This window comes from Ctenocephalides felis, unplaced genomic scaffold (assembly GCF_003426905.1).
Source record: "Ctenocephalides felis isolate EL2017-DRISC unplaced genomic scaffold, ASM342690v1 CF-g0.4_SCAFFOLD_01886, whole genome shotgun sequence".
NCBI classification, from domain to species: Eukaryota; Metazoa; Arthropoda; class Insecta; order Siphonaptera; family Pulicidae; genus Ctenocephalides; species Ctenocephalides felis.
The window spans coordinates 80108615-80122114 of record NW_020538040.1 but is presented as its reverse complement, the minus strand read 5'-3'; the positions used below and the strand labels follow the sequence as shown (position 1 = coordinate 80122114).

Here is a 13500-nt window from a genome sequence, read left to right as displayed (position 1 = left end):
AATTTTTAAAATCGATTTAATCGTTTTTGAGAAAACGTTGACGAAAAATCAAAAATCGGCTCATATACACACATTTTTTTTCAAATTTGGACTCAAACGATTCAGAATCAGCTGGTCCAACCATCTTGGCCAAATCCACAATTGTTTGAAATACCTTTGTCTTTCATCCAATCTCTCTTCATCACCTTTGCTTCTTTTCTTTCCCTTATACATTCATTCACTATGCCATTCAATCCAGACTTTAGCTCACTCCTTTTGTTTTCTATACTTTATTAGTACTTTTTTACTTTAATCATTATATCTTTCAATGGCTATGTATCCCTTTGCTAACGAGTAAAACTAAGGTGACCATACTTCCCAGATTAGGCGGGTTCCACCTTGCGTTACTGATTTTTATAAAAGCATTATTTATCCAGGTCTTAGGTTTTTTGTTCCGAATTATTCTTGATTTTTGAAAAGTATAGGTTGAAATTGAAGCTTCTATTACTTGTTAATAAAATTATAAGAACCCATCTATCAAATATATCCCATATATCAAATAAGCCTTGGAGGGTGCAAAGTACACAAGTCGTGGCAGAAATTACTTAACTTTACTCACATTTTTGTCAAATATAACTATCATTTTTCTTTTTACATCTTACAAAAATGATAAAAAAATCATGGTGTTGACAAGTTAGATGTATAAATGTTAGTGCTAATTTCTAGTGTTGTGTACACATCCTTAGATGTAACCTACCAACGTTAATATCCATTGATGATGACATTAAATTGAATGTCGAAACGTTTGGAAATAAAGATTGATTTATAAATCTTTGCTTTTAATCTTTGTTTTATCTTTCTACAATAACTTACTCATAAATCTCAACATCAAAAATAACAACCTAATCATATATATATATATATATATATATATATATATATATATATATATATAACTATACGTTACGAAAGGGAATATGTCTGAACGCTAAAATCCAAAAATTTGGATTGGCCCCTCACTAACGACGAAAATTATCAAAACATTACTAATACAAATTTTCTGACTGCCTGGCACAAGTGCTTTAGAGAAGTGAATAGACACTATTTTTACTAAACTTGATTATATAAAGGGAACTGTTCCGAATTTTAACAGTATTTGTTATTTTAAATCATATTCAAGTTATTTCATCCCTTTAAATCTAATTTTATCTAATTAAATTTAGACAGACAATTATTTAAATATATCGTTTGGACATGAACATTTTTAGTGTTTTATTTTATTAATTATTTTTTATAACGAACCGCAAAGTTAATTATGTAAAATAGTTATTATACTACTCATTTTTCGAGCAAAAAAAACGCGATTAATGCATTGTATTTTACATTGAAAGAACAACGAAAGCAGTTAAAAAAAATTGTTTGATTTGATTATAATTACGCCAATTATAAATAAATCTCTTAGTAATAGCGTAACTTTTCTCTTAAATTTTAGATGAGTTTTTTTATTTTTATATTTTGATTTCCATTTACCAAAATTCTTTTAAAATTTTACCTAATACTTGATAGCTTTGAGTATTTTGAATCAATCACTTATCAGGCGTTTTTTCAGGACTGTAATAAATGAATTATATCAGCATCTACCATATATTAATAATTTCCTAGTTCAAACTTAAAAGAGAATTTTACTTGTATTAAGATTATGTATTCATAGAAAAAGTTCTTGCAAAATCTACCAAAAAAATATTTTTAAATCATAAATTAATTGTATAATTATTAACATAACATCTAAATTTTACCATTTATTTTGCATTGAATGTTCTGGGTTACATAATAAGAACATAGACCTTTTTAATAAAAAATAATTGTATTTTCCAAGTTTTTTTATTTTATTTTCAACATGATATCAATCATAGTTTTATAGATTTTAACCCTTTCCATTCGCGAATTACGAGATTTATATGTATTTTGCCGCCGGAGCGTTTACGTCTAGTAATTATAAACCATAATTTATTTTTTATTGTTTATTTTATTTTTAAACATAACATATAATAATGTCGCTTATTACATTTCAGAAATATGTATAAATAAATTAAGACACATTTTTAATAAATGATAAAGCAATATTACAAATAATTGATATATACAAAAATCAATCATCATATACAATATGCATGAAATTATATATGATGAAGTGATAATATAATGTTATCAAAATTATTAAATGCCTTAATCATTAACTTAATAATAATATAATTATTGACAAATTATAGTATATATTATTTCTTTATAATTGATATTACAAAAATATATTAACGATTTTCTTTCTGAATAAACAATTGATAATTATATATAGATGAACACATTATATTTTTTCAAGGTTTAGCTTTATAGCATTGCAAAACAAATAAAAACTTATGAATGGAGTTAATGAGTTCAAAAATTCCTTCAAATATGCCCACCGTTTTAACGCTTTTATCTTTTATAGAATTGATTTGAATAAAATGTTCTGAATGAATTTTTTATCAAAATAAATTTGTTAAATGTTAGTTCAGTTAGAAAATTAATGTTAAAATTAAACATATAAATAAAAAAATGAATGTTTATGGCAATATGCTAAAGGTGGACGCAAACTTCTTACAAAAATGTTTTATAGATAAATGATCATAGTGTATATCATTAAATGTTCGAGTCGAAATTCATTTGCGAAGTTAACTGATTTCCAAAAAACGCTAAATTGACATAATTGCTGCATTCAAATCGAAATCTATATTAATGCTAAACATATTTGATTTTGCCATATTTTATACTCTAAAATAAATAAAACGATTACATTTAATAAAACAACGTAGTAAGTAAAAAGAACTTTGTACTAATAAACGTTTCAAATAAGTATAAGTAAGTTAAAATCTCTATATGGGAAATTATAGTTTTTAAGATTGATCGTTTAGTATGTTTGAAAATCATGCAATAAAATTAACATCATACCACATAAAAAAATGGTAAAACTTTATTCATATATAGTTGTCAGATTCAATTAAGTGGAGGCAATAATATTACTTAATATCTACCTCTCATTGATCTTATTTGACTTCGAAGCTATTCTACGTATTGCTAACGAAGACAAATTCTAATCATTACTGAAGTTAAGGAAGGTAATGAATATCAATAACGCATTTTAAAGGCCGTGAGCATTTGTACACCTAATATTATAATATTAAAAACAAATCAATAAAATAAATAGCAAAGTAAATTTTAGTGTTAACTTTATAAATACCAATCATCATTTTTATATGATTTGTATAAAAACTTATATTCCATAAAATAATTTATATATCATGAACATAGAAAGTGTTTATGTATCATTTCATTCTTATATCAATCTAAAAATTATAATATTATGAAATATAAATTTTAGTTGTAAAATTGAAATATGTCGAGGTTATAAATCATAAAAAATTATAATATAACTATACCTCCTAAAATAGCATTGCCAATAGTTTGTTTATATAAACTTCTGGTCGATCGAACTTCTTTTCGTTCATTTCCCGAGATTAAACATGAAAAGCCCACGGTTTTCGAATGCATTGAATAAAATGATTTGCTTAATCGCAGCCTAATATAATATTCATCAGGCTATTATGAAAATATTGTATACAATTTTTATATAAAAACCATTCATATAGAAACATTTAGAAAAATATAAATTTTATATTCGTTATTTCGACATAATTCTTCAACGAATTGTTTGTACTTATACATACAAACTGTTTGGCGATAAATATAATAAGAATTTTATCCTAAATAGTTGATATGAATACAACAGCCGGTGTTGAGTAAATGAACTATAATAACCAGGACTAGTTCGTAGATGCACCGCCGCTGCTTTTCCATTCCAAGTGCAAAAAGTAAACTCCGGCAGCATACGCCAATGCATTGAAAATTCCAAAAACCTGCAATAAAAGTTCAATGTTAATCAATAAAAAAAAATAGTAAGCCCTCGTGTAGGGGAAATACAGATAAAATGGCATATATGGACAAAATGACATAGTGGCCTTATTTAAAAATTGGCTAGTTTTATTCACGTTGCCGCGACTGTATAACATGAAGAAAGCCATAATAATAATCCTGTCAGATGTCGAGCGTCATTGTCACAGTCTTGTCGCAGTAATCAATTCAAACGTGTTTCACGTCTTGAAAAGTTTATTTTAAGGAATTTTTTCTCATGTTTTTTTGGAGACCTATTTATTGATATTCGTAATTATTTCAATTAAATTATGCCAGTTTTAGTGATTTTGATCAATTTTATTGCAATAGTCAGATTCTTAGTGGAATTTTGATTAATTATTCGTTTTTGTTCAATTTCAGACAAAATGACATACTTGTACAATGGACAATAGCACTATTTCACAAGTATGTAAAGTATGAACCAAGAAAAAAATCAAAACCTGTCAAAGTTGATTGGTTTTTAACTTCTACTCCAGATATGCAAGAAATAATTGCTAAAAACAGAGCAAAAGATTCACTAGGTAAAAGAAGAGACTTGCATTTATTGCAAGACCTTCTATTTTCGTTCTGAGCCCGGCGGAGATTTGGTTACGATGTAAGATTTGTACCCTTTGGGTTCGTGCTTCATGTGCCAATGTCCGAAAGAGGACGAAATGTTTTATTTGTGAACTGCTTTCTTAAAAATTTGCATCTCAGTATGTCCTTATCCTATATATCATTTAATCCGTACTATATGGACAAAATGGTTTTTGTAATAGTTTGCATTTTTCCTTAATAAATATGTTATTATAGTTCATACTTAATTTAAATACGATATTACTGGTGGTCAATGAACCAAAAACAATTGAGACTGGTTATAATATCATTAAATAAATAAATATCACTAAAAAACAAAACACCATACCATTATGTCTGTACTCTCCCTACATATACTACAGAGAATGACTGGTGTAGAATGTTTGAAAAGACATTTGTAATTTTAAAATAAGAAATGACCATCGAATTTGTCAACTGTATTATGAGTACTGTTAAATACCCCAGTTTTTGCTAAATACAATTTATAAATAATTGTCCTAATCCTCAGTTTCACCAAAGCTATATTAATACACCCAAGCCTCGCTATACGGCCGCTGTTTATACGGCCTTTCGCTATAACGGCCCTCTTTGATTAAGGTACGTTTTCGATATATGGCCTAAAATGTATTGCTATAACGGCTTTTTTCTCTATGTCGATATATTGCGCAATCTCGGTTTTGAAGATTTAAACAAATCTGATGTGCTGGATCTACTTGCAGCTGATAGGGAACCCCTTTCATATGAGGAACTCATTCAGTTGCAAGCAGAGCCGGCAATTGATGAAGATACAGAACCTGTTGTATCCAAACAGCTAACATCAAAAATCATGTCGAGCGCTTTTTCATATTTTGAACAAGGAATAAACATCCTCCTTGAAAACGATCCTGACGTCGAACGTAGCGCTAATGTGTCTCGAGGAATTAACTCAGCCATTAGCTGTTATCAATCACTAAAGGAAGAAATAGACAAGAAGGCAAGACAAACAACTTTAGACAAATTTTTCAAACCACCAGCGCAAAATGGTGACAGTGTTCTGTAGGTTTTAGTTGTTTCATTTTTATTTAAAAATTATGTAAATTTAAAATTTATGTTCTTGTTAAATATGTTTATAATTTAAACAATATAAAAAAATAAAATGCATTTTGAATGATAAACCATATTATGTATTTATTAAATTTGGAACCGATCCCATTGAATTTGTATGAATACGTATTAGAATAATTGATTCGTTATACGGCTTTTCGCTTTACGGCCAAGTCTCGCGGAACGTATCTAGGCCGTAAAGCGAGGTTTGGGTGTATTACGATTTTTATTACGTCCTTTATAATGTAATATTATATGATACTTACTCCCGCCGTAATGTTTGATGCGACGAATGAACCAGCCAACCCGGACCATTTCGCTAACTGCACAATGAAAGCGATCGTATATAGCACGGTGATGATGCCAGTGTTAACCAGCTCCTGCATAGACAAACAGATTAAGAAAAATTAGCTAGTCGTTAACAATTCTTAACAAAGAAGCAGCATTCAAACAAATTATTTTTTATGATATCTTTTCTTGTTCCAATATACTCGTACAATCAATCCACAATAATATAATCAATCTTAAATTCGATATTTTAAATCTCATATTGAAATGAATACCGGCAGTTTTTAATTTTATCATATATTGGGGTGGCTAAAATCCATACATACATACATACGTATATATATATATATATATATATATATATATATATATATATATCTTATTAATTTTAACTAAAGCGAATGGTGTACTCAAAGTACTAAAATAGTTCATTAAAGACAAATACTTCAATAATTAATAAATAATATGTAAATTCAAGCACTCAAAATAAGATTTCAAATAATGCTAACTAAGAACATAGTAACTATTAAAACCAAAAAAATATAAAAATAACATAGAAAAATATCTAAAATAAAATATTAATCACATGAAAAAAAGTTTAATACGACAATTGGTTTCTAGATATTACATTAAAAACATAAAAAAATGTAATAAACCAATAAACTTTTTACGGAATATTTTATCTTAGATATTTTTATTGATTATTATCAATTTAACTCTAAGTCATTAATAATATATAATAAATATTTTTTTGTGATATGATAAAGAGTTTCACAAATCGTAATATGTATATATATATATATATATATATATATATATATACATATATATACTAGCACACCCAGCAAACTCCGTTTCGCCACCAGATGGTTTCGTGAAAAATATGAATTTTTTTTTTCATATGTGTTTCAGAATATTTTATGTAATTTCATGTAACAAGAAGTAAATTACAAATTAATGTGTGATTGTAAAATCTCTACAACCCGCAACAACAATCCTGCTAACAATATATATTTGTATATGCAGGGCAGTAAAATGCGGGCGCACGCCTTAGGGGGCGCCAAAATGAGATTCTGATATGTTTGTTATATAGTTTTTTCATTATCATTCATCTTTTTACTAATTTTTGGACAACATTTGCTAGGAACAAAAATGCATGTGGGCGCTGAGGACGCCAGGACCGTCCCTGTGTATATGCGTAAAAAAGTCAATCCATGTAATCACTAACACAAGATTAGCACGGGATATCCCTATCTTGTAGCTATCGTTTGAAAACATTGAATTGAATAGAAAAGCAATAGACCGTAGTTGCATATTACCGTCAACAGCCAGTTGATGGGAAGTTGTAGCACCTCTCGAATTCCCAGCAGGTAAACGAACACCCATATTAATGTTGCAATGAATGACGTTACCGCCACAAACAGGAACCAATGTGTTGCGGAGGTCAAAGCCGGTGAGGCGCACGACATGCAGATTATGCCGAAAAACTGAAACGAAACAATTTGAAATCAGTCAACACTATTTTATTTAAATATATCAATATGAACAAAGGTATAAATTGTACACTACTTTGTCGGTTTATCATTTAAGATATTAACGAATAGATAAAATCAAATTGCTTCAAGAGACGACTTTGTTTAACGCATCAGCTGCAAATGTGGTCAATATATAACCTATATATATATATATATATATATATATATATATATATATATATGTGTGTGTGTGTGTGTGTGTGTGTGTGTGTTTATGTTCATCGCTAACACAAGGAATATCCCTGTATTATAGCGGGGTTAAAAAGGTCTACCACCGATATCTCAGAAACAAGTAAAGTTATAGGTTAGTCATTTAAGATTAAATTAGGTAAGAATCTCGAAATTCGCACCCTATACCCTGAAATAGCACCCTAAAAGTTGTGCTATTTTAGGGTATTTACAGACTTACAGCTGGGTATCTCAAATTTCTTAGTGAACTTACTATATTGTACTATTAAACAATATTATTAGTCCAGTCATTATAGTGACTGGACTATCAAGATTTTTTAATACTTGAATGTAGAGAACAAAAGATATATAACCAGCCATCTCCTAGATTCTTACAACTATCTATTAGAAGATAAATGTCAATCCATAATAAAAATATTTTCTTTCTTTGTTAGTTTTTTTGGTTGGAGAGCGTCCATTAATTGACTTTTTAAGGATTTTTAGACCCCCCTTTCTCTTGGTGATACGTGGTGATATTCAAAATTACCCCCTCCCCCCACCAAACATCAAGCGCATTTTTAGTTACGACATTTTTTTTATTTTTTTTTGAAAATGTTTCATTTTTTTATAATTTTGTAAAAAAAATCAGGTACAAAATAAGTACACGTTATATCTTACTATACCCCACTCTCCTCCACGTGACATTTCGTATTTGTCAAACCCTAAAAACCTCATGTGATTAATAACAAAAAAATAACAAAGAAAAAAGTAAATTAAGTTAGAAAAAGCAATTTTACAAGAGATAGTTATTCGAACTCTCAATTCCAACAATCAATATTTCTGACAAAATACTAGATCAAGATTATATACAGTATTATCTTTGTAAAAAATGTACCTACAGATTTTATATTTTGCAGTGTTTCAATAATATAGCGACTATTTATTCGAATCCCTTTAAAATTCAAAATACGACATTGGATCTGTTTGCCCTAGCACGAGACAGATGAAAAATTTCAGAAAAATAGTAAAAATACATTTCTATAATTAGGAATTTATTGAAAATTTTACTAAACATAGTTCGATAGTTGTTTGTTCGATACATGTCATGTGTTATGACAGTCACTTGGTTTAGACAGTATAATCTCTTAAATTGAAATTGGATTTAGTGCACCGCCCTACCTTATATAATATACAACCTTTCTTCTTTTTTAAGTTTCTTTGTTATCTTGAATTAATTATTAATAGAACAAATAAAAGCTATTAAGAAGAAACCCTTCGTAAAATTATAAATATTTTCATAGTTATATTTTCAATAATATTCATAAATCAGATAATACGCCGGAAAACATAATGGAAGATAATATTTCTCTATAATATGACATTTTTCTACTGATGTGCGTTGTTTTCTTTGGTGTTCTGGTCATATAAAAGTCGATGCCTCATGCTCTAGAAGAAGTTTCATTAATAACACTTTTGCTTACGATAGTTGATGTTTTTATGCTTGAATCTGTCGAAGAATAATATTTATCTGTCGAAGTATAAACAAGGGCAGCTCTGAGCAGTTTATTCATCTGCCAGAGCATTATCAATATCAAACGTGGAAAATGGATTTATCAATATTATCATCAATTTACAATCTAAAAAGGCATTTATTTAAATAGATCACCACTTTCCGCATACTCCAAGTAGGTTGAAGTTTTCTTGTGTATATTTACAAAGCAGGAAATGTTAATAGATTGATCATACTAGATTTATTTCAAAATGTTTTTTTTTTTAATTTTAGATCATATAAAACAAATAGGTGAAAAAAAGACAAATGAATGAGAATATAGAGCTCGCATTACAAAAAAGAATATTATAGCACTGATGGGGGCATAATGGTTTCTTTCACATTTACTAGCCAGCCAAAACTGGCGACAACTTAGCAATTAGACTAATAAGAAGTGGGTCATCACTGTTGTGTGTTAACTGGGTAATTAGATAAATGTGTTCCTAACTTCATACATAGTCGTGAAGACAGCACTCATATCTTATGCCATATTGCGGTTTACTTTGAAAATAGAATTGAACTGGTCAATTTTATCGGTACGCATTCAACTTTGTCACGAAAAACTTTAAACTAATTTCAATTTGTTCATACTTCATAAATATTAAGATATACTCTGATCTATTCAGGAATGATTTTGTGCTGATCATTATGTTTATAGATTTATGCTAAAATAAATATATTTCAATATTTATGGTTAATGCATTAAAAATATTCTCGAAGCCAAAATGCAAAACATATGAAGTCAATAATTATAAATTGAAAATATATGAAAGTCACATAACCTACGAACAAGATTTAAAAAAAAAAAAATTCCTTGAAAAGAAAAGTATAATTAGTGTAATTCCCACAAATAAAAATGTAAACGTAAAAAACAGCTGTGAACTACTTGTACAATAATTACTAAACAATAAATACCTTAAGTCGCGACTAAAACTTGGCATTGATTCAATTGGTGAAAAAACTTAAGTGATTACAGTAACTTTTAACAGGTGATAAGTTGAAGCAACTATGGATGATGTAAGAGAAACACAAACATAAACACACACAAATATATATAATGCTATAATCGATTTTGTACAATACAAATTCTAATTAAAATGTATCTGATAATTTAAAATATAATTAACAAGAAGAAGTGGTATATTGCAAAGTCGATTAATATAAGCTGTTTCTGAGATTTATGTTTAAATTTTAAAATTGATAGGCATTTTTTATCCGAAACATCGACGAAAGTTGATTTGCTTTTATCTAGGCGTATACAATTATTTGATTGAATTTCTGCCGTTAAGAGTTCATCGCACTCTTTCGCGCTAATTTATTTGACAAAAAACATGTTTTGAATCAAAAGTAATACAAGTTTAGGGCAGGACAAAATAAGTAAGTATAACTCAATATGTAAATTCCAAACTTAGATCTCTACCGTTGCGCTTCACCTGGAGTCTTCAAAGTAATTCTGATGAAATAGTTTGTAGCAATTATGTAAACTATGCGTTATATGTAATACAAATCAGACAGGAACTTAGATGATTATATACGATTATCATAAGTGTTAGTAATAAAATATAAATAATTTCACGCCGTTTGGAATTTCATCCTTAATATGGGCATCTCGAAGGCAAAGTGAGAGACGGATTCCGGACGAGGCAAGGTGTATAAAATACGTAATCAGCGGCATCCAACGCGTTTGTTAGGTCATATGACCTTGTTTTTGCTGAATGTGCAATGTATTCAGCATCTTAGACATTACAATAATATTGATTTGCATATATTTCAAGTTAATTCTGTATATATAGTTTTTTTTTTAAAAAAAATCTGAATTCATAGATAGTATCTATAAATAGATTATGACATCATGCTAAATTAATGCAATTAAATACAACCTACGCAAGAGTCCGTTATCTATCTTTGCCCTAGAAAAAATTATAGGTTTTGCATTTTGTTTAAAATGTTAATTAGAAACTTTATATTTTCTGTGAATAATAAAAGATGATAATTATCTATTTTTGAAGTAAAACTTCTTTAGATGCGACTAGAGAGTAAATCTGATATCATTTATCAGCTCTCCATGATATCATTTCTTAATGGGTTGATTGTGATTAGTCGTCGTGTCGAGCGAATAGAGATTTTTCGCTGTATGCGTTGTATTTAAGGTTACATCGTAGTACAAATCTTGATTTAATAAAAAATGCCTGAATCTGAAGAATATTTTACCCTGTCCCCCGTAAATAATTATAATGAAAATAATAAAACAAATGCAGCATTTGCGCCGTGTGTGAAACATAAGTTTATTGAAATAATTTCTATATTATTCGTAGTTTTTATAAATCTTTGAAGTTATTGAAATGGAAAATATGTTTTAGGCAAAACAGATATTACAGCTGTTCAAAGAATGAGATTATATCGCCAGCGAAAAAGTAAAAAAAAATACTAAAATATAATAATCAGTCAATGAATGTATGTTAATTTTAATTACACGAAGTTCTTCAAACACAATTATTACATGATGAGTGAAGTTGCGTAAACAATATTTGTTTAGGCCTTGTTTAATATAATCCACTGTGTGAACGAATATTATAGAAGTTATTAATCAGCAATTACTTCGTTTCTCTAATGAAGGTTCATTTCTAAATGCTAATTACAATGACAAACCGATCATGTCATATTTGAAGTATGACTTTATTGTTTGTAAATATTAAACATATTTTTAATGCTATTATAAATATATAATTTATAATTTATCATTATATAAATGTGTATAATGGTTGACACTAATAAATATGTGCATCACGAGTCTTACGATATTATTAATAAACAATATTCAAAATTGATATATGATGTACTTATTTTTAACTGAAATGCCATCTTGTACAATAGCCAAAAAGTTTTACTTCAATCGAGTGTGAACCTTACGCGCACTCTTTTTTTCTTGTCCTGGTTGGTGTATGTGGTTAAAACATTCATTGCTAAATATACTATATTCATTGATATAAATTACCTTCATATAATCAGTATTAACAATCAGTTTTTACATTAAGTTGACGTACAAGATTATATTCGAGACAAACATATTGCTAAAAAGTGCTATAATTTTAGCCTAATTGTATTAAGTAACTGAAAGCATTGGTCAACTCTTATGAATCAACCGATGTAAACCGTTAAGAACAGCATTCGATTCGTATTGACGGTGAGAAAACCCCATTCTTTTTTTGAGTTGTTTCGAAAGAAAATAGTGTGAAATGTTCTAACTTTTAACCTAATACGGGGGGAACTTTTTACTCTATACCAATTTACATTTTATTTTTTCTATTCATATATATGACACATATGATACAACTGCAATTGAAACTATTAATTCACTTTTGTTCTCTTATAGTTATTATTCTGAACTAATCAAATATAAAATTATTCAGAAATAAAGCATTTGTCAAGCGCCACTAGTTATTATTGCGTTAGAACCATTATTTGCACCGGTGGTAAGTTCCTATTATTTCTGAATATGTGAATATATTACTATCATCCACATTTTACTTTAAAATAAAATGAAATAACTTATATAATAGCATTACTTTCAATATATATACATTGAGATTTGATAGCTATCTTATATTTCTCTTACAGATGCACTTGTTGGTAATAAAGAGGAACGATGCGATACCCACGCGATGCAAACGATTCAAACGATGCAAACGCCTGCATCGAAGACATATCCGTCGAGTGGGACACCACGGCGTGACATCATTATGAATGTGAATCACAGACTCACGTTGTGGAATTTACCTTTGACCGACATATTTTCAGAAATAAATACAAAAATGCCATTAAAACTAGTCGATCATGACAGGAAACTCGAAGTAGTAGGCATCATTTTTGAGAAATATTCAAAAAATTTATTTATGACTTTTCAATCATTTCATCTCATTTTTTTCTTAAGGCATTTTTTATGCAAACTTAAAATCTGAAAACTTGACTAAAATGTAATTGTTTTCATCTACATTAACTAATTCGTCGATGTTTATGTCGCAATACCCTCAACCATAAGAATAAAGAAAAAAATCAAAATTTCATTTGTGACTTAACTAAAAAAATATTCAAGCATGATATTAAAAAATTCACTGAAATAGTAAAGTTCTTTTATACTGAAATGGTTATATGTAGTTATGTACTTGATACCGGTAAGTTATAGTAATCGCAAATAAAATCGATTTTATTTTTTTACATTACTTCACGTTTCAAAACCTTCTGAACATTTTGGCATACGTAAGAAAAAATGGATGTATATATGTGTCTATATGTATGTGCGAATAAAATTTTTTTCGA

The 13500-nt window shown here is 28.3% G+C and overlaps 1 protein-coding gene across 1 annotated transcript in view; it reads right to left on the bottom strand.

Annotated features, from left to right (window-relative positions):
• Window positions 1–3183: 3183 nt before the first annotated feature.
• The window catches only part of LOC113377999 (CKLF-like MARVEL transmembrane domain-containing protein 4), a 61898-nt gene continuing 51581 nt past the window's right edge, over window positions 3184–13500 (bottom strand). Inside the window, exons 2-4 of the mRNA XM_026618484.1 lie at window positions 7251–7418; window positions 5910–6023; window positions 3184–3929 (exon numbers count right to left, since the gene is read on the bottom strand). Coding sequence (XP_026474269.1) covers window positions 3837–3929; window positions 5910–6023; window positions 7251–7418 — 375 coding nt within the window. The 3' untranslated portion in view covers window positions 3184–3836. The remainder of the gene's footprint in view (window positions 3930–5909; window positions 6024–7250; window positions 7419–13500) is intronic.